The sequence below is a fragment of the Pelodiscus sinensis genome, chromosome 6, assembly GCF_052426305.1.
Source record: "Pelodiscus sinensis isolate ZL-2025 chromosome 6, ASM5242630v1, whole genome shotgun sequence".
Taxonomy (NCBI): Eukaryota; Metazoa; Chordata; order Testudines; family Trionychidae; genus Pelodiscus; species Pelodiscus sinensis.
Genome location: NC_143057.1, coordinates 91,702,703 through 91,722,807, shown reverse-complemented (window position 1 = coordinate 91,722,807; position 20,105 = coordinate 91,702,703). Strand labels below are relative to the sequence as shown.

Here is a 20,105-nt window from a genome sequence, read left to right as displayed (position 1 = left end):
TAATGGAAGATCCCACATGGAATAGAATGGAATGAATGTTTGCCCACTATAGCAAAGATGATAAAATCCTATGTTGGAAAAATGATAACTAAATATTTTTTAGGCTAGGCAGATTTGGTTGTTTTTTCCCCCATAAGGTAGTGGTGGTTTTCACAAGTGGACAAAAATGCTTTCAATGTTAGTATTAATAATTATCAGACATTAAATACATTTTACATCCCCAAACCCACCAGAATTCATTATAAGTTGAAATATAAACTACAGGGAGGAACAGCATCACTCTGAAATTCAGCCATCAATGGAAACAGCACATAACACCTTACATCAACAATTTATGACAGGAAGTTATGTGCATCATCTGCATGTGGTGTAGATCCAATGTCACTCTATACAACTTTATCATGGCCCCAGCATATGGAAAGATGTGCTGGCTGGCATGCTTCTGTGTGCTGACTATTTACAGATACTGAAACAGTCCCTTGGAACTGAAGGCAGCAGTTCCATAAACTTAAACAGCCTGAGGCTGTTCTAATAAAAGATGCTGTTTCCATCCTGGAAACTAAGAGTTGCAAAGGAGATACACTTTTGCCACCTTGCCTAACTAGTGCTAAAGTTTGAATTCAGCTCAGAAGTGGGGCAATGGAATCAATTCCTGCTCTTAGTTGTATGGATGCACATCCTTTGAATTCAATAGGATTGAGTCAGCATAAATTGAGCTTTGATCTTGGCTCATACACTAACAGACGCTGCCATATTAATAAAAGATATACTAGCCTCTCCTAGGAATGCTGGAGATCTAAATCTTAGTTCCACATTTCACATCACCTTACTAAGGTAGTTATTTATGTATTTTTGCTGGGTTACTAGAGTAAAAATATGGCATTTTTTGTAGCTTTTGACAAAAGTGTACAGAAGCTTTTGGCAACTAAAATCTCCCTTCTCAATTTATGACTTTGCTGAACCAGGAAACTACTCCATTCCGACAAACTACAGGCTGAACCTCTCTAGTCCAGAACTCTCTGGTCCAGAAACATCCATCAACCAGAATTATTTTAGTTTTCCTGGGTGTGGCCAAGTTTCCCGTGGTCCCATAAAGACTGTTTACAGCCATTAGTCCTAGTTCTCAGTGTTCTGTGCTGTTATTTAGCTCTAATTTACCCCCTAAATGTCCTTTAACAGTCCAATAAGCAGTGGAAGTGTTGGTAATGATGCTAGACAATATTAATCTCCCGTGGTCCGGAAAATTCTCTGGTTTGAAACTGGTCAGGTCCTGACAATGCCGGACTAGAGAGGTTCAACGTGTATTGTGCGGCAGCATTGGTTTTAGCTTTTATTGGCAAAACAACTTGCCATATTGATTAAATGATGACAGTAGGGGAAAACTGAAGAACTTATTAATTTCCAGATGACAAGTAACAATAAAAATATTTTTGCATTCAGTGTGAGGAGCTCATGATTTGCCCGTTAACATTGCCAATGAATTAAAAATGCTAATCTGTGTGAAATATCCTTACTTCTGACCAGTCCAAAGCAACCCATTGTGGTGGACAAGACTGATTGTTACAGGGTTCTTTTTCTATAGGTCGGTGTGTTAAACAGTTAGTAATCTCCAGTGTTTCCTCCTCAGATGGTCCAATCTTTCTGATACAGAGAACTGTTCGTGTACGTATTCCTCCATCACAAGTCTTACTGCATTCTGACCAATCACCTATAAACCACCTGTAAGGAGAAAATCAGGAAATTTAAATAACCCATTTCACATACAGAATCATAGAATTGTAGGACTGGAAGGGACCTCATTAGGTCATCTACTCCAGTCTCCTGCACTCAAAACAAACCTAAGCAATAATGAGATTATTCCTGGACATGGGTGATCTTGCTTAGTGATCTATTTATGATCTGCATTTGGATGTGAGCTTGTTTATTAGCTTCACACATGTCTATGTCTATAGCTCTTTGCAGAGGTAGTGTGGGTTGTCTGAGAATTCTCATTCATGATCCTGTTACTGTACATATTTATCACAAATTTCTCACCTTTTGATATTTGATTATCCAAGTCAGCTATTTTGTGTAGCTTGGGGATATACTAATCTGTTGTTTCTCAATCACACTTACTGAAAAGATACTCGTCTTGTGCAGCAACAATTGTTCTTCGAGATGTGTGTCTTCATGGATGTTCGACTGTAGATGTATCTGCAATCTGGAGAACTTTGATATCACTATCCATTGAGCCTGAACATGCACTTTCTCTCCTCATGCTACACTATGCGTCTAGCTAATGCACATGAGATAATCATCCTCAGTGCCTTCTTTACCAAAGTGTCATAGCGAGAACTCTGAAGTAAATGGAAGAAGGGTGGGTTCTGGTGCACCCATAGGGACGCACATCATGAAGAACCATATTTAATGCACACGATGAATAATTTCTCTTTCAAGTAGTGTTCCTATGGGTGCTCTACTGTAGGTCACTCCCAAACAGTATATCTATTTGGACAGCTGGTGCTTTGGAGTCAAGTAAGTCAGAGGTGATAGTAATGGGGAGCCTAAGACAGCACTGGAGGCAGAGTCCCTGGTGATCGCATAATGTTCTGTGAAGGTGTGGACGGACACCTACATCGTTCTCTGAGATGGGGACATTGTTGAGGAAGATCACCTATAAGGAAATTGATCTTGTGGGATGTGTACAGATTAAGTCTGGAGGGATCACAAATTTGGTAGTACTGTCTGATGAAATTCAAGATCCACTTGGAGAGTCTTTGGCCTCATATCAAGCCCTTAAATCATTCCACAATAGAGAGAAATGGTGTAGAGTAGGTGTGGGCAATAATTTTTGATGGGAGGCCACTCCAGGATTTTGGAAAGTGGTTGAGGGTTGCACTCTTCCATGATATTAATGGAGGAGATGTGGGGTCTGGGTGCAAAAAGGAGCTTGGGGTGCAGGATGGCCTGTGAGGTCTGAGGAGGAGTTTGGGTGCATGAGAAAGTTGTAACCTGGGGCATAGAATTGCAGTGCAGGGGTTTGGACTATGACTTATGGGAGGAGGGGGTTATAACCCGGGGCAGCGGACTGGGATGCAGGAGGGGGTGCAGGGGCTTGGGTTTTGACCTAGGGCTGGGGACTGCTGTGCAGGGGTTTGGGTTGTGACCTTGGGCAGGGGATTGGGATGCCAGACTTGGGTGGGGGTGTTGACTCGGGGGAGGAGGGAAGAAGGGGAGAAGGTTTGACTTATGTGGAGTTGGGGGGAAGAGGGTTGGGTGCCAGAAGCAGGCTCTGGTGGTGGGACAGCACTTTCAGCTTCTTGAGGGATGGGAGCTGGCACCCAGGAAGGTACGGCTAGGGAAGCTGGTGGTGACCTAGCAGGAGGCTGGTGGTGGCTGAGGTTTGGAGTCCCGCCCATCCTGCGGGCAGCCATCATCAGCCTCTGGAGGCAGGCTCTGGCTGGGAGACTTACCTGTGTGACTCCCAGCCAGCAGCCCAGCACATTTCTCAGGCAGCCTCCCTGCTTGCCATGTTCCCACACAGGCTGCAGGGGCCATATGCATGTGTGAATAAGAGCCTGAGGGGAGAAGGGAATAGTGCTTTGCATGCTGCCTGTTCTTCAAACAGGAAGCTCCCATTGGCCAGTTTCTGGCCAATGGGATTATGCTGGGGGTGGGAGCAGCACATGAATACTCTCCACCTGGCTCATAGCTGAGAAACACAAATGGCCCAGCAGCCGCTTTTCTGAGCGGTTTGCGGGGGCCAGGGCAAGTACGGAGTCTGCCTAAGGCTCCCTGCTGTGTCCGTGGGCTGGATCCGGTGGTTTGGGGGGCCAGATCTGGCCTGCACACCCTATTATGCCCAGCCCTGGTCTAGGGACTTCCTGAAGGCCCCTGTCTTGAGGAGGTAGAAGTGCAAGTGGCTCTCCTAACACCTAGAATATGCACTATGACTTCTCTACTGTCTCAGTGAAACTTGGCAGGAAAGTGAATAGACTGATTCACTTTAGGGATGAAACTTGGATGCAGCCTATTTGTAACCTTAATAGGAAAGAATACTGTACTGAGGATGTGTCAGCAGAGCTGCTATTTCCTTTATCCCCATTCTTCTAGCAGAGGTAATTGGAATCAGAAAGACTGTTTTCATCAATAGGTATGCTAGTGAACAGTGCCCATAGTTCCAAAGGAAGGCCTAGTCAGCCCTTTCAACAAGAGGCTGGAGGTCTCACAAGGGTGTAGGACGTTGAAGCAAAGGGAAGAGATTTGTTATTCCCTTAGGGTATGTCTACACTAGCCCCCTAGTTTGAACTAGGCATTCGAAGTTGCAAATCAAGCCCGGGATTTAAATATCCCATGCTTGATTTGCATCTTCCCGGCCAGTCGCCATTTTTGAAATTTACAAGTTTAGACTAACTGCCCTCGTCTACACGTGACTGGGACCCGGTATTTCGAATTAAAGTCCTAAATCGAACTACCTGTTATTCCACCTGCAAGGAGGTACACGCACACATACATAAACAATGGAGACTGTTTGACTCATGTCATAGCACAGGATCTTTCCAGCAAACTGGAACAAGCTATAAAAGGGGAAAGGTAGGCACCAATACCGGACTCCTGGCAACCCTAGGGCCACCAAAGAAAATGTAATTTGTCGGAAAGTCGTAGTTATTTATTATTATAGATTATGTTTTAGGTATATTTTATAATATTACAATAATGTGATGGGTAAAATGGTTATTTGCTCATATTAAATAATTTTAAATTAATTTTACATAATTTGAAATTTAAATATAAACTTAAGGTACTTCTAAATTTTGTATATGATACATAACTTGTTTTGTTGAAATAAAAACAAGTTTAGACCATGGTTAATCTAACAGAACAGGCTTCTGTGAAAATTTCAGATACTTTGTAAGTTTGAGATTTTGCATAAAGATAAAATTATTCATGCAATTGCAAAAAATTGACTTTTATTGTTATACATTTTGTGATTTTATTTGCGAATAAATAAATAAAAAACAAAATATTAACAAAATATCCTCCTCCTCTCCCCCAGAGCCAGGCACTCCCATACCCCCATTCTAACCCAATCCTCCTCTGCTACCCCAGAGCCAGCCCCCCGCACCTAATGCCTCTCTCCTCCCCAAGTGTCAGCCCCCTCCAACCTAATGCCTTACCCCCTCCCCCAGTGCCAGGCACTCCCAGCCCCCCAACCTAATGCCTCCCTCCTTCCCCAGAGCCAGGCTCTCCCAGCCCCACCCAAACTAATGGCTCCCTCCTCCCCCAGAGCCAGCCCCCCCCCCCAACCTAATGTCTCCCCTTCCCCCAGAGCCAGGCTTTCCCTGCCCCCTCAACCTAAAACCTGGGTCCTGGAGTCAATGTTGCCGCCTGAGGTGCTGGGGCGGCGTGAGCACAGCGGCTGGCTGTGAGTACCTGCTGAAGCGCCCAGCGCAGAGTGCCCAGCCGGCTGTGAGCATGCGTGCAGAGCAGCCCAGCTGGCCATGAGCCCCTGCTGGCGAGCCTGCTGGCCGTGAGTGCATGTGCAGAACAGCCCAGCTGGCCATGAGCAGGCACTCGGCCACATGCTCCAAGCGGCCAGTGGGCCACACTTCATTCATTTATAAAAATGTTCTGGTGGGCTGCAATATATTTCGATCAGGCCGCATGCGGCCCTCCAAACGCCAGTTTGGCAGGCCTGACTTACAGAATGACAAAACCTGCTGCTGACTGCATTGCTGTGAACACTGTTTGAGGGAAGAGGGGGCAGTTGTCTTTTAAGTCACTTTATTACTGATGATTTGTTGATGATTTAGATGGAAATTGTTCTCAATCAGTTGCTGTGCTTTGGAAGGTATCTTTGTAACCATTTTACTTTGAAGCTTTGTAATGGTTTCTTTGTAACTTTCAGCCACCTTGCCTTTTAAATTATGCAACTTGCAACTTTGTAATTTTTGTAACTTTCAGCCACTTTGCTTGTAATTTGCTCTAAGCTGCATTCCACCCTGTGATAAGAATGTGTGTGTGAATGGAGACTAGAACATGTTTGGGGTGAGGGAAACAGCAAGGCTAAACACATGGAGCCAGGAGGTGTCTAATTAAAGCAATCCTGGAGACATCTCCGCTCTAAGCAAAAAAGGACCCAGATTGAGGGAGTTTGGGGTGTCGTCCTCAGTGACAAACATGGAGGAAGGACCCTGAGAGAGAACACGTGGCAGAACCTCTTTTTATCATCAGCTTGACAGCTGGGATCCATGACTGCCGGTAGCCACTCTGGACATAATATGCCTTGGTTGCTCTGCAAACTTTTGCCTGTGTAAGTGTGTGAGTGCCTGAGGGTATGAAAGAATGTGTGTGTAAAAGAATGAATGAATGTATGTGTGTGTTTGTGTGTGAGATAGCTTGTTCCCTGTGGCTGTGTCTACACTGGCAAGTTATTCTGGAAAATCAGCCGCTTTTCTGGAAAAACTTGCCAGCTGTCTACACTGGCCGCTTGAATTTCCACAAAAGCACTGACGATCTAATGTAAAATCTTTTCCGTTAAAAGCATTTCCGGAAAATCATGCCAGTGTAGACGTAGCCCACGAGTTTAACTGTATAGTGGCATTCAATGACAGCTCAATCCCCTTTAGTTTAACCCTACAGTGGATTATTAATTCCTCATTTAATAAATCCATATGAGTGTAACCCTGGGGTGGTCTCCAGTGAAATTTGGGGTAAAAGTAACCTCTCTGGTTACTATTGGTCGGTTCATGTGTGGCTGGCAAAAGCATTCAAGTAACTTAACTGGGTGTGTCCCTGCTTGTGGCTGTGTGGGTGCAGGACCTGGAGAGATTTGCAGTTGTTACAGCATCACAGTGTAAGAAGGAGCTTAGATTGGTAAGAAAGAGGTCTCGGCAGTACTCAAGTTCCAGGCTTTATCCCCTGAGAACCCACCACAGAGCAATCAGAATTAAATGAGCTCCATCCTTCTTTATTTTCAGCAGAAAATGAAACAGGCAAAAGGTATAAAGAAGGTCTTGTCCCACAGGAGGAGGAAAGCATCGCCCAGAGAATGCTATCCAAACCTCACCATGGAACAGTACTGTGGGCACTTCTGGTAAGTAGTGAAAAGACTTGTGACCGATGTGTCCCACTGTGAGAATAATTCGTGAAGTACTGACAAGTGCATCTCTGACTCATGGTTGTGTAGGAATGTGCAATAGAGTTTGTCCACTATCATTTTTTACGTATCCAGAAGGTAAGCTGACAACAAGATAACGTTATGAGAGATGCATGATTTCTATTGTTTCACTGTCTCCATGAAAAGAAAGGGTGATCTGGTTGCTCCCTTATGGTTGATATAATACATACACACTGTGTTGTCCGTTAGGATCTTTATATCTGTTACCAGAGGGAGGAAATGGACACAGAAACCATTCTCAACTCAAGGAGACTAATATGCAGCAGTATCTCCGCAGGTGACCATTTACCTAGTACTATGAAGCAATTTAAATGCACACGCTATGAGGGATATTATTTTGGTGGACAGTTTTGTTTTGAACCTCAACTCAGCAGCTTTCCTGTAGAAGTCATCCAGCCACCTTCCATATTGTCAGGTGCAACAACACTGGGTCTGAGTGCAGGATTTAGCTGTTTTTCTGAGACACCAGGACTAGCAAAACTGGTAAGATGATTAATAGATTTGCTTCATTCAAACACCAGAGTAACCTAGCCCATGCAAAGGCTATCATTATGATGTGACCCGTATTTTGTCTCAACTTCATCAAAACCCTGGCCATCATGAGTATTGGTGGGAAGGCATATTCGTCCTGGAGACCATGGAATAAGAAAAGCATCTGTCAGGGAGCCAGGACTTGAGCTCCCCGTGGAGCAAAATATACTCGTGGAACATCACAAACAGGTCCACGTTGGAATCTGTTCCCTGTGATGATGCTGTAGAGGACAGAGCCCCTGAGACACCACTTTTGATTTTCTGAGAAATACCTGCTAAGATGTGTGGGGGTGGTACCACTGTGATGTGAACAGAGCAAATGATGCATGTATTCTTGATGGAGGGGGAAGGATCTTGCTCTCCTCTTATCTGTTAGCATGGTGTTGTCCATCAATATCTGGATCGTTAAGCCTCAAGGAAAGGGCAGAAAAGCCTTGAACTCTAGTCAGTAGTTCTGAGCTGTAGGATATTTATGTAAGGGATGGCTTCCTGAGGGGTTGGATTTTCTGTTGGTTGAAATATGCTCCCATTTCAGACTAAAGGCATCTGGTAGTAAAGTGCTGGCAGGCAGAAGCATGCAAAAAGAAATCCTATGGCACATTTGTAATATCTGTCCACCAATTTAATTATAGCAGTTCTAAAGAGATCCATGCTGTGACTTTTGGGTAGACATATTGATCTCAATCATCCCTGAAGAGGACAAAGATCTAGGATACTCTGTGACATAAATGCATGCTGTGATATGCCCCATAAATTTAAGTACCGTATATACTCGAGTATAAGTCGACCCGAATATAAGCCGAGGCACCTAATTTTACCCCAAAAAACTGGGAAAAAGTATTGACTCGAGTATAAGCCTAGGGTAGGAAATGAGGCAGCTACTGGTAAATGTAAAAAATGAAGATAGATACCGGGTCTAGCCCCGGAAGTCGGGGCGAAAGCTGCTCCGGTGCCCCTGGTCTGCTGGAGACCGTCTCCAGCAGACCAGGGGCACCGGGCGGGTTCCCGTGCTTCTGAGGCTTTGCCAGAGCAAAGCCTCAGAGGCGCAGGACCCCCCACGGCTGCGGCTTCAGTCCGGGAGCCTGTGGTCTGCTGGGGACGGTCCCCAGCAGACCACAGGCACCCAGATTGAAGCGGCAGCAGCGGCGGTTCCCCGCGCCTCTGAGGCTTTGCTCTGGCAAAGCCTCAGAGGCGCGGGACCCCCCCACAGCTGCGACTTCTGTCCGGGAGCCTGTGGTCTGCTGGGGACGGTCCCCAGCAGACCACAGGCACCCAGATTGAAGCGGCAGCAGCGACGGTTCCCCGCGCCTCTGAGGCTTTGCTCTGGCAAAGCCTCAGAAGCGTGGGAACCCGCCCGGTGCCCCTGGTCTGCTGGAGACGGTCTCCAGCAGACCAGGGGCACTGGAGCAGCTTTCGCCCCGACTTCCGGGGCTAGACCCGGCTAGACCCGGCCAGCGGCAGAGACGCGCTGAGCCCGCCCGTCTCAGTTCTCGAGATGCTGACTCGAGTATAAGCCGAGGGGGGCATTTTTCAGCACAAAAACTGTGCTGAAAAACTCGGCTTATACTCGAGTATATACGGTATGTCATCACCCATGTCCTGGAGTTTGCTTGGAGCTAGGAGGAGATCTGTCATTGTCTGAAACCTCCTCTGAGGAACATCCTCTCACGGTTTTGTAGTCTAATACCGCCCAGATGAATTCTATATTTTGAGCTGAGGTCAGTATAGACCCGCGTAAAAAGAGTCTGTCACTTGTGGAAATTTTCCCCTTTATCGACCTGTTGTCCATGAAGGGTTTTCCCTGTCTCCTAAGATGGGTTGTTGTCATATACAGGACCTTCATGAAAATCCACAAAGCTATGGAGAGGCCAAGGCTGAATTAACTATGTAGTGGTAATGAGATGTGCTCACCAAGAATCTCATCTCCTTTCTCTGCTCTGGATATATCAAGATATGAAAATATGCATCTTGCAAATCAAACCCACAGATGAGTTCATAGAATCCAAGGGAAGAGTTATAGTGGTTTTGGTAACCATGCAGAAATTGAAATGACAGCTAAATGTGTTGAAATGTCAAAGATGGATGGGCCTCCCACTGGCCTTTCCTTCTTTGGGATTTAGAAGTAGTGGGAATAAATAAAAACCCTTGTCCCAAACACACACTTTCTCCACTGCTCCCAGTGGTAGAAGGGAGACTATCTTTTCCTTCAACAGTCTCTTGTAAGAAGGTTCCCTGAAGAGGGGACACAGAAGATGAAGAGAAGATTTAATCTTGAAACTGAAAGTAATACCATGCTTATTACCTCAAAACCCCACCAGTCTGAAATTATCCCAGCCAAGGCTTCTAGGAAGAAAGAAAGCCAGTTGCCGGATGGAATAACAAAATATAAAGGATCTGACAGTAGTCTAGTCAGTATCTCAACATTGGCATCAAATTTGTTGCCTAGCTGGTGCTCTGGATAGTGAGGCAGTCAAGGAGGCCAAGTGTAATCTGTGATTAAATCTCTGCTTCCTTCTCAGAGACTCTGAACACTTCTGCTGCAGATAATATTATATCCGAGGTCTTTGAGTATAAAAAGGTTGCTCTCGTGTATGGGGTTGAAAAATAGATAAATTAGGTTAGGTCCATCAACACTTATTAACCAGGGAAGGTAGGAATGGTGTCCCTAGCTCAGGGGTCAGCAACCTATGGCTCACTAGGAAGCCAGATGTGGCTCTTCTGGAGCCCCAACTCAGCCCCTCTAGCCCCCCACAAAATTGGAACATCAGCAGAGGGAGAAAGCCCTGAGCCTTCCTGCTGGATCTGGCATGCAGGAAACAAGCGGAGCCAAAAATGGCTCCATTCGTACTGCTCTTTTCCTTCTCCTGGTGGACACTTCTGGGAGGCTTCCCCTGTGAATCCTTCCTTCCTGTGAAAGGGAGTAGCCGGAGGCCAAGTTACATGGTGCTTGCGACGCGCCATGAAAACAAGTACCCCCAGCCCCCCATGCCCAGCCCCTGCACCTCCACCCCCTCACTCACCCTCCCCAGACAGACACCCTGCCCTCTCCTGCCCCCGGACCAGACAGCCTGCTCTCAGTCCGTTTCTGCTCCCTTCCCCCTTGTCAGACAGTCTTCCCCCAGCCCACTCCTGCCCCCTGTTCCCTGTCCAGACAAGCCTGCCCCCAGTCTGCTCCTGCTCCCTACCCCCAGCCTGCTCCTGCTCCCTGGCCAGACACGCTGCCCTCAGCCCACTCCTAAACCCTCCCCCTGGACAGATAGCCTGCCCTCAGCCTGCTCCTGTAAACCGTCCCCAGCCTGCTCCTGCCCCCTGGCCAAACACACTACCCCCAGCCTGCTCCTGTACCCTACCCCATCCCATTCATTGGCAGCCCTAGCCCACACACTTAATCCCTCATATCTGGCCCCACTCCAAAGCTTAGGGTGGCCCACAAAATCCACTGACCCTGGAACCCCAGAAGAGTAAATCTGGCCTTGAACCTCAGTCCTCACAGCCCCTGTCCCCACCATGGGGCTGGTGCACCAAGGGAGTGAGGTGTTTCAGTTGAAGGCCACATCAGTGAAGGTTGGTTTTTTTTGGAAGGTTGGGGTTTTTTTGGGCTTCTTACTTGTGGGGTCCCTGACCCAAAAAAGGTTCCCCTCTCCTGCCATAAATAAAGATAATGCTGAAGCCTTTTGTGCTGGATATAATATTTTACATGATTTAAAAATGAAGCCTGTCCAAAAAGCTCCCAATTGGACTCAGCCCCCATCTGGCTGCAGCATCATAACACTCCTGAACCCTGCCCAGCCGATCCCTGAGCCCATCATACACCTGAACCCCCTGCCCTGAGTCCCTCATACCCTCACATCCCCAAACTCCTGCACCCCACATTCCCAGGCTTCTGCACCCCCTCATCTCTAGGATCCTGCCATAATACTTCTGCACCCCCCCACCACCCAACCTTGTGCCTCCCCTCATACACCTCAACCCTGACTCCTGCACCTCCACATCTCCAGCCCCCTGCCATAAGACTGACAGAAGACAGCCTATATGTGTGCATTAAGCTGGATTTGACCAATTATGATGTAAACTTCAAAGAAATTTGCTAAAAGATGCTGCAGCAGAAGTCCCATTAAATAAAGTCTGTGAGTACAATGTTTCATTTATGCTATTATTAATCATTATGTCAGTTATCAATAACATTAAGTTGTATATTTTCAGTCATGCAGATGGGCATTCTTATATGGCTCTTTGTTGACCACTTGTTCTGAACTTTGATGTAGTTTGGCTCTTTGGTTTGAAAATGTTGCTAACCTCTGCCCTAGCCCCTGTTCGTCAGGGACTGGGAATTGGTGACAGGAGGGATCACTTGATGATTACCTGTTCTGTTTACTCCCTCTAGGGCATTTAGCATGGGACACTGTTGGAAGACAAGATATTGGGCTAGATGGACTTTTGGTCTGGCCCAGTATGGCTGTTCTTATATTCTTATATTAAAATATAGCCTCAAAGAGCATAACATTGCTCTTAAATATTTCAGGTTATGTAACACCTCACCTGTGCCACTACTGAATAATTTGCTGCCCTCACAAAGGAGGTCCTTTGTGGTGACATGGACTTCTTGGGGGATCCAGATACCTGGTACATCAAGATCTCCTCATTGCAACAGCTCTGACTGTAATCCTTGCTGCTGTATTAGACATGTCCAGCACTGCCTGATGTGAAGATCTGGCAGTAAGTTGGTTGTCAGTCATCAGGGACTTCATCTCCTCCTGAATTTAGTTTGATTGAGTGTCTACCAAATTGGAGTGCTGATCCCAACTAAGTCATACTTTGAGAGAAGTGCAAGACAGTTAGCTACTGTAGGCTAAAAGCTCACTAAAGAGTAGACCTTCTAATAAGTAAGGTCTATTTTCTTTAAATCCCTCTCTTAATAAGAGTTCCTTTGATTTCTCCTACACTGATTGCATGAGCAGGGATTCCAGAGCTGATAAAAATATTAAAACCTGTTGGCAGGTACTTGGTGCTTCCTGTTGGCCTCTTTGCAGGTAGCCACAGGCAAGTGTATGCCAAACTAACTTGGTAAGATTGAACAAGGTCTTGTTAATAGGCATTACCAGTCTCCTATGGTATAGCAGGTTATATGAAGAGACAAAATGCTGTATCACTCTTACTGGCTTCAGTAAAAGTTTTAATTATCTCAAAGTGAAATATTTCACCTGTTTCGTACAGTTGTCAAGTAAATTGATCTCTTTTGAGGTGTTGTTCCTTGCCATATGTTGTTTCACAAACAAATGAGCTTTGCCTTTTTAATTTTATTTTTAATGTAACACAGTTATCTTCAAAAACTAAAAGCAAACAGACGTGACCAACCAGGAACCTAACCCTATAAAGTACTCCTCACCTTCTGTTAGGTGCCAGGCAGTCCAGATATTGTCAGTGCCATTCCATACATTGGTCAGTAAAGATCACTTGATAAAAATGTTATCAGTAGATAGGGTGACCACATGTACCAATTTTTTAGGGACTGTCCCAATATTTGGGGCTATGTCTTATATAGACATCTATTCACCCACACTCCATCCCAACAACCTACATCCCACCATCAACCTCAGCCTGGACCATTCTACACGAGAGATCCACTTCCTGGACACTCCATCCCAACAACCTACACCCCACCATCAACCTCAGCCTGGACCATTCTACACGAGAGATCCACTTCCTGGACACCACAGTACAAATCAACAATGGAAAATTAGACACCACTCTCTACAGAAAACCCACTGACTCATACAGTTACCTACATGCTTCCAGCTCCCATCCAGAACACACCACACAATCCATCGTCTATAGCCAAGCCCTTCGATATAACCGCATCTGCTCTAATCCCACTGACAGAGACCAGAAGCTTCAGGATCTCTATCAAGCATTTATAAACCTCAACTACCCACCCGGAGAAATAAAAAAGCAAATTGAAAGAGCTAGACGAATACCTAGAAACCATCTACTTCAAGACAGACCCAAGAAAACCAACACTAGAACACCACTTGTCATCACCTACAACCCCCAACTTAAACCTGTCCAACACATTATCAATAAACTACAGCCTATACTGGAACAGGATACCATACTCCAAGAGGCTCTGGGAGACAGACCCATAGTCTCCTATAGACAACCACCTAACCTCAAGATGATTCTTACCAACAACCACAGGACATACCACACTAATACCAACCCTGGTACCTTCCCTTGCAACAAACCCCGTTGCCAGCTTTGTCCACATATTCATTCTGCTGATACCATTATTGGACCTAACCAAGTGAGTTATAAGATCAAGAACACATATTCCTGCGCATCCAGAAATATAATTTATGCTATCATGTGCCGAAAGTGTCCGTCTGCTATGTACATTGGACAAACATCTCAGACACTTCGCCAAAGGATTAATGCCCACAAAACAGATATCAGACAAGATCACAAAGAAAAAACAGTTTCTCGCCATTTTAACCAGAAAGGACACTCTCTCAATGACTTAACTACCTGCATTCTGCTACAAAGACCTTTTACATCTGCACTTGAAAGGGAATCCTCTGAACTGTCATTCATGTTAAAATTCGACACTCTCCGAGAAGGAATGAACAAACACTCAAACTATCTTACCCATTACCAAGATAGCTTCCCCAATTATCACCTCTAATACCATTAGCTCACAAACATCCCACTCTCCCCACCTCTAATATCATCAGTTCACAGACACTTACCTTCCTTCCTTCCCCCCCCCCCCCCCCGCATCCCCCACCTGTTCTGAAATGTGATTTGTCCTTTTCATGTGTGTTCATTTTTTTAAATTGTATCCTTTGGTATATATGGTTGTGACTATTTTCTTCCACTATTTGATCTGAGGAAGTGGGTCTGGCCCACGAAAGCTCATAATCTAATAAACCATCTTGTTAGTCTTTAAAGTGCTACATTGTCCTGCATTTTGCTTCAGCTACCCCAGACTAACACGGCTACATTTCTATCACTACTCCATCCCAGTTTTTCCATACTTGCTATTTGGTCATCCTATCAGTAGATGGCAGGGCCAGCCTAAAAATTTATGTATAGATTTCATTTTATTTGTACATCTTATCACAAATTTTAACTTGATACATTTTGAAAATATAGCAAGCTCTTAGTTCATAATGTAAATATCTACAGAACCTTTTAATTGTGTAATAATTATTATAGGCAATGACTTAATTTTCCCTCTCACATTAAAATTCCTTTGTGCCAGTGCTGAAGCCTTAAGGATGTCCCTCATTTGTATTCTCAGTATTCCCCGCTATAGTGAACATTCAAGAAACTATTTCATTACTATCTTTCTGACGAATGGAGACTGAACTTCACAGACTTTTCCTATATGCATATTAATGTTGCTCTTTAATCAAACAAGAGCCACATCTAGGTCAGAGTATAGTGCCTCCACCATTCCCCCAGCTTCTTCTGGCCTGAACAGAAAGCAAGAAGCCAAAGCCAGATATCGAACCCAGGTTTCCTGCATGATAATATAGGATCCTCATGTAATTGTATTTTGTACCATATTTGGCCAAAAGTAAATGTTCCACAGATTTTTCTATATAAATAAATGATTGCCTTGATAGTTAATTGATAAATTACCATTTGTGCATAGTACTTACTCAGGCGGACAAGGCTCAGTGTTGCAGGCTCTTTGGTTTTCTGGTGGTTTACTGTCTGGGTCACAGTAATTGTTCTGTACAACTGAGTTATCATCCAGTCTCTTACACACCACCTCTTGTTTCTGTATTCCTTGAAAAAAGTTGGACCCCATTACTTAGCAGTGAATATATCTTTTACCTATTTATAATCAATATTCTGAAAGCTAAAAAACTGAAAGGACCAATTAACTGAATATTTCTGTATAAAGCTTTTCATTTGGTTTAATCTTGGCCAACTGCACTGCAAAGAGAATGTTGAATTACTTTTGTTTTCTAGGAAACAAGAATATATATTTATAGATTTAGTAACAAATATTTGCATATTGCACAAAATTTGTTTTCATCTATTGCTGCTCCAGCAAAAAACCTCTTCCATTTCCAAACAAAACAACATTAAACAGAATGTAGTCACATTTCAGTGCAAAAGTACTGTTTTTGTGTTTTCATTTTTTGATAAAACAGCAAAAGCATGCGATTCAATGTCTTATTTTTGCACATTATGTCATATAAGTATTATCTTCATTACAATTAAAAGCTATTATTAATACTCATAGACATAGACTGTCTTTTTGAGTGTTCATTGTGTCTGGCACTTATAGCTCCTCTAATTAAATTAAATTAAACAGCAACATATAGTATAGAACTGATTGTAACTCCCTAAAACATACTGATAGGTTTTTGCTTGATGACCACATTTTAAGACAATAGGAATTTGTTACTTAAACACTGGAATTCTATGGGTTGTAAACTAAGATGATGGGGCTGGAAAAATCACATAATAATTCTGCAACTATTGTCATATATCTAGTATATTTATCATTGGAATTTGCATGCAATATGCACCCCTCTTCTTTTTTTCAGATCAATCTTAGGCTGTTTACTTAAGAAAAAAGAGGGTATGAGCCTGACTGCAACACATACACATGTAAGTAGAGATTAAACCTCTCTGGTCTGGCACCTTCGGGACCTGACTAGTGTTGAACCAGAGAATTTGCTGAACCATGGGAGGTCAATATTGTCTAGCAGTATTACGAACTCTTCCACATTTTAATGGGCTTTCAGAAGACATGTAGGATCAAATCAGAGCTAAATAACAGCACAGAACACTGAGAACCAGGACTGATGGCTGTAAAAAAACTTTATGGGACTGTGGGAAACTTGGCTACACCCACGGTAAGTGGACATCTGGCTAACTAAAATCATGCTGGACCACAAATGTTGTTAGACCAGAGCATGCTGGACCAGAGAGGTTCAATCTGTAGGATTCTTTTACAAATTAATTTCTCATTGAAATATAGGGAATACTTGTGTGTGTGTGAATAAGCGTTGCGGGACTGGAAGTAGTTTCATGCAAAAATCTTATGAAAAAAGCAGAAGTAAAGGTTTCAGAGTTTACCTGTTTTACATTATGACGTGTCTAAAAACAAAAAAGAATTAACAAAACCTGACTTTCAAGTATCAACCACATTTTATTTGATTTCAATGAGCAAATCACACAGTGAAAATCAGTCACTACACTTTTACATGCTCCTTTTCTTTTGAAGACCAGGATTTTGCTTAAGATAGACTTATGTGGTAACATGTCATAAGGAAGACTCAGAGTGGTAAAATTAAGGACCTAAATGTGCAATCCATTTTAGGGTCCCTTCGGGGGCTAGGAGCAGGTTTGAGGGGGTCTGCCAAAATAAACCATTAGACTCAGTGGGATCCAGCACAAAAAGCCAAATCCTAAGCCCCACTGCCAAGGGGTGAAGCCATAGCCTGAGCAACCTAGCTTTGCAGGACCCCTTGGCCAGGGGACCCTGGGTAATTGTATTGTTTGCTAACTCCTAATCTACTGAAAAATGGTTGTTGTGGTTCAGAGGGCAATGGAACTTTTATAGTATGGGTCCTCAGAAAGAAAAAGATAGAAAACCACTGGCATATGTAAAACCTTAGGAATTAGGGAGTCTTCACAGAGGTGGCGTTTCATAAAACACCTTACTTTAGTTATATTTTCTAAAACTAAGGATTCCAGGAATACTAAATTCTCCTTCAGGAAAAAAAATCATTGTAACAATATCCTCTTAAAAAAAGCTTCAGTTTGTCGCTCTACAATTGTTCCATAAAGTCCACCAACTGTTTCTGTGTGATGACATTTAGAAGAAAGCAATGTGAGATCATGTGAAGTGAATTAATCTGAAACATGATAATTAAATATGAGAAACTGTCACCTCAAATGTTAGGCATCTAATACTTTTTCTGAACTAAACTTATTTTATTTAAGCTGTGAGCTCTGACCAACCTCTCCCCCATCACATACATTAGGCACAGGAAGCTGAAAGGAAAACCCATCAGACTCACCAAGCTTGTGAGGTCTACTAGCCCTCAGGGTAGTCAGAAGGATACATTTCAGAAAACATTATTTATGGTCTGCAAGGACCCAAAGGCCATATAACTGGTAAGTTTTAAAAGATTTTCTTCACGGTTTCTTTACCTTTTGCTTGTTTTAAACCAGTTAAACAACTTACCTTTCTAATGTTGCCATTATTGCTTATTACATCCCATCAAACATGTCAGACATCTCAGGTTGACCATAAACATCATGATTCTTTTTTAAATTCAATTTTATTTATTAAAGAGACATGGTTTAGCACCAGGCATAGGTGGTGCTCCCTCTCACCAGTAAGCCAAGATTTTCCATATGCTTCAACTTTAGACATATTTCTGAGCATTACATTAGACCAATAGATCTGTGTAATTAAATTGAGTATGTAAGCCAGTCCTGTCAGATCTTACATGTCTACATAAAACTTTCCAAACAGTCAGAAAGGGACTGGTTCTGTATAATCATCAGCCACCAAATCCCTTGCAGGCATGTGAAAACATTTTGTTGTACTGATGTTCAGAACAATTTCTCCTAGTTGTAACTAGAACTAAAGTCTACATCTCAAAGCAGCAACTTCAACACTTGAGCTAACGGAGACTCCTTCCTCCCAGTCATAGGTATTATTTGCAGATGGATAATCCTCTTTTTAGACTTTCCTCCCTTAGACATCCAGGCCATCATACTGTTACATCGCAAGATCTCCATTCTTAGTACTAAAGAAATGAAGAGGTTACTTACCTCAGTATATCTACATGCATGGATGATCCAACTGGTGCATCGTGAATGGTGGAACTGAAACTAGCAACACCAGTTGGAGCATTCACATGTCTTCCTCATGCATTCTCTTAGCAAATATCATACATTCCATGGCAAATTACATACATTCCAAAGCAAGAGTATTGAAGGGCACTCTAGCAACATCAGTTCCTTATCCTGTGATCCCTTTGAAAAGTATGACACTGAGGAAATGTGGAGGGTGGGTGATTAGAGTGAATTTGCAGAATCCATCTCAAAGAGCTCCAGTTACAACTAAGGAACCTTGATTTCTTCTTTCAGTCTGCTCTTCATATTCCCACCAATATGGTGGTGGACTAACAAGCAGTGGACTCTTGAGGGTCAGAAAAAATAATTATCTTAACTAAATAATGATTGCAGGACTGCCTTGCAAATTTTTGCATCTAGTAGGTTCTAAGTCTAAAAAGTATTACCTAGTGAAAATATTGTTTCTCTTCCACATTGCCACTCTACAAATTTCTATTAAAGGAAGGTATCTGAAGAATATCATAAAAATTATCTTAGCCCTGGTAGGATGTGCTTTAACTCCCCCAGGAAAAGGGATATCCTTCAGTCTACAAGCCTCTTTAATATATAACCCACCTGGAAAGTATTTGTATTTGTACAGCCTTACCATTGTTCCTCTCTTTATAAAAGATGAGTAGGTTAGCAGATTGTCTAAAATGCTTAGTTTTGTCTATATAGGTGAACGTACTCCTAACATACATTATATGTAAGCTAGTATCATCAACCTAAATGTAAGATTTGGAAAACAACACAAGTACGATTATAGACTGATTTATATGAAAATTGGATACTACTATGGGTAAGAACCTGGAGTCAGTACATAATATTATTTTAAATTCATAAAAGACAAAAAATGGTGGGTCCACTAGTAAGACTAGTAATTCATTTATATGCCTTGCTGAGGTGGTAGGTATTAAAAATACTGCCTTAAAAGACAAACAGAACAATGTAGAGCTACATAGGTGTCCAAATCATTATTATATTAACTGAACAAGCATTAAAGTTAAATCCCAAGATAGTGCAAGATTTCTGACTGGAAGTGATAAATTGTTAACTGTATCATGAATAAAAGTGATTGACTATACACGGGGACATGGTTTGCTCATATTGCAGAAAAAATTACCTTTATAAATGATAGGGAGAGACTCACCTTTTGAGAAAACAGATACTCCAATTTACAGCTAATAGGTGCAGTAAATGGATACACCTCATACATGGAAATCCACATACTTTTTTTTCTGTTTGTAACCCCAGTATGTGCATGCTAGCACTCTTATATTCAGTCAGTACATTTTGAAACTCTAGAGGAGAAGACTGTTCTACCAAACCCAGAATGCTATCCTTCAAAATGTGAACTGAAGAGACCAGAGGTCTAGATGATATATCTCCCCTTGTTGTTGTGACAAGTCTAGCACTAATGGTAGGAATGACCATATAACTTCTTGGTCAGATGAACTGTATCTCAATACCACTGCATCCTGAGACAGACCAGTGCTTTCAAAATCACTCTGATCTTATCTTATTTTATCACTCTTTGAATGTGGAA

General features: G+C 43.1%; 1 protein-coding gene across 5 annotated transcripts in view; it reads right to left on the bottom strand.

Moving 5' to 3' along the window:
* The window catches only part of ADAMTS6 (ADAM metallopeptidase with thrombospondin type 1 motif 6), a 368,722-nt gene that overhangs the window by 53,115 nt on the left and 295,502 nt on the right, over nucleotides 1-20,105 (bottom strand). For 4 of the 5 annotated variants that reach the window (XM_006117000.5, XM_075932394.2, XM_075932395.2 and 1 more), the window contains 2 exons: nucleotides 15,352-15,481; nucleotides 1,515-1,719 (listed from right to left, as the gene is read on the bottom strand). In XM_006117000.5, the coding sequence (XP_006117062.3) occupies nucleotides 1,515-1,719; nucleotides 15,352-15,481 (335 nt within the window). The remainder of the gene's footprint in view (nucleotides 1-1,514; nucleotides 1,720-15,351; nucleotides 15,482-20,105) is intronic. The other variant, XM_075932396.2, reaches the window with a different exon arrangement.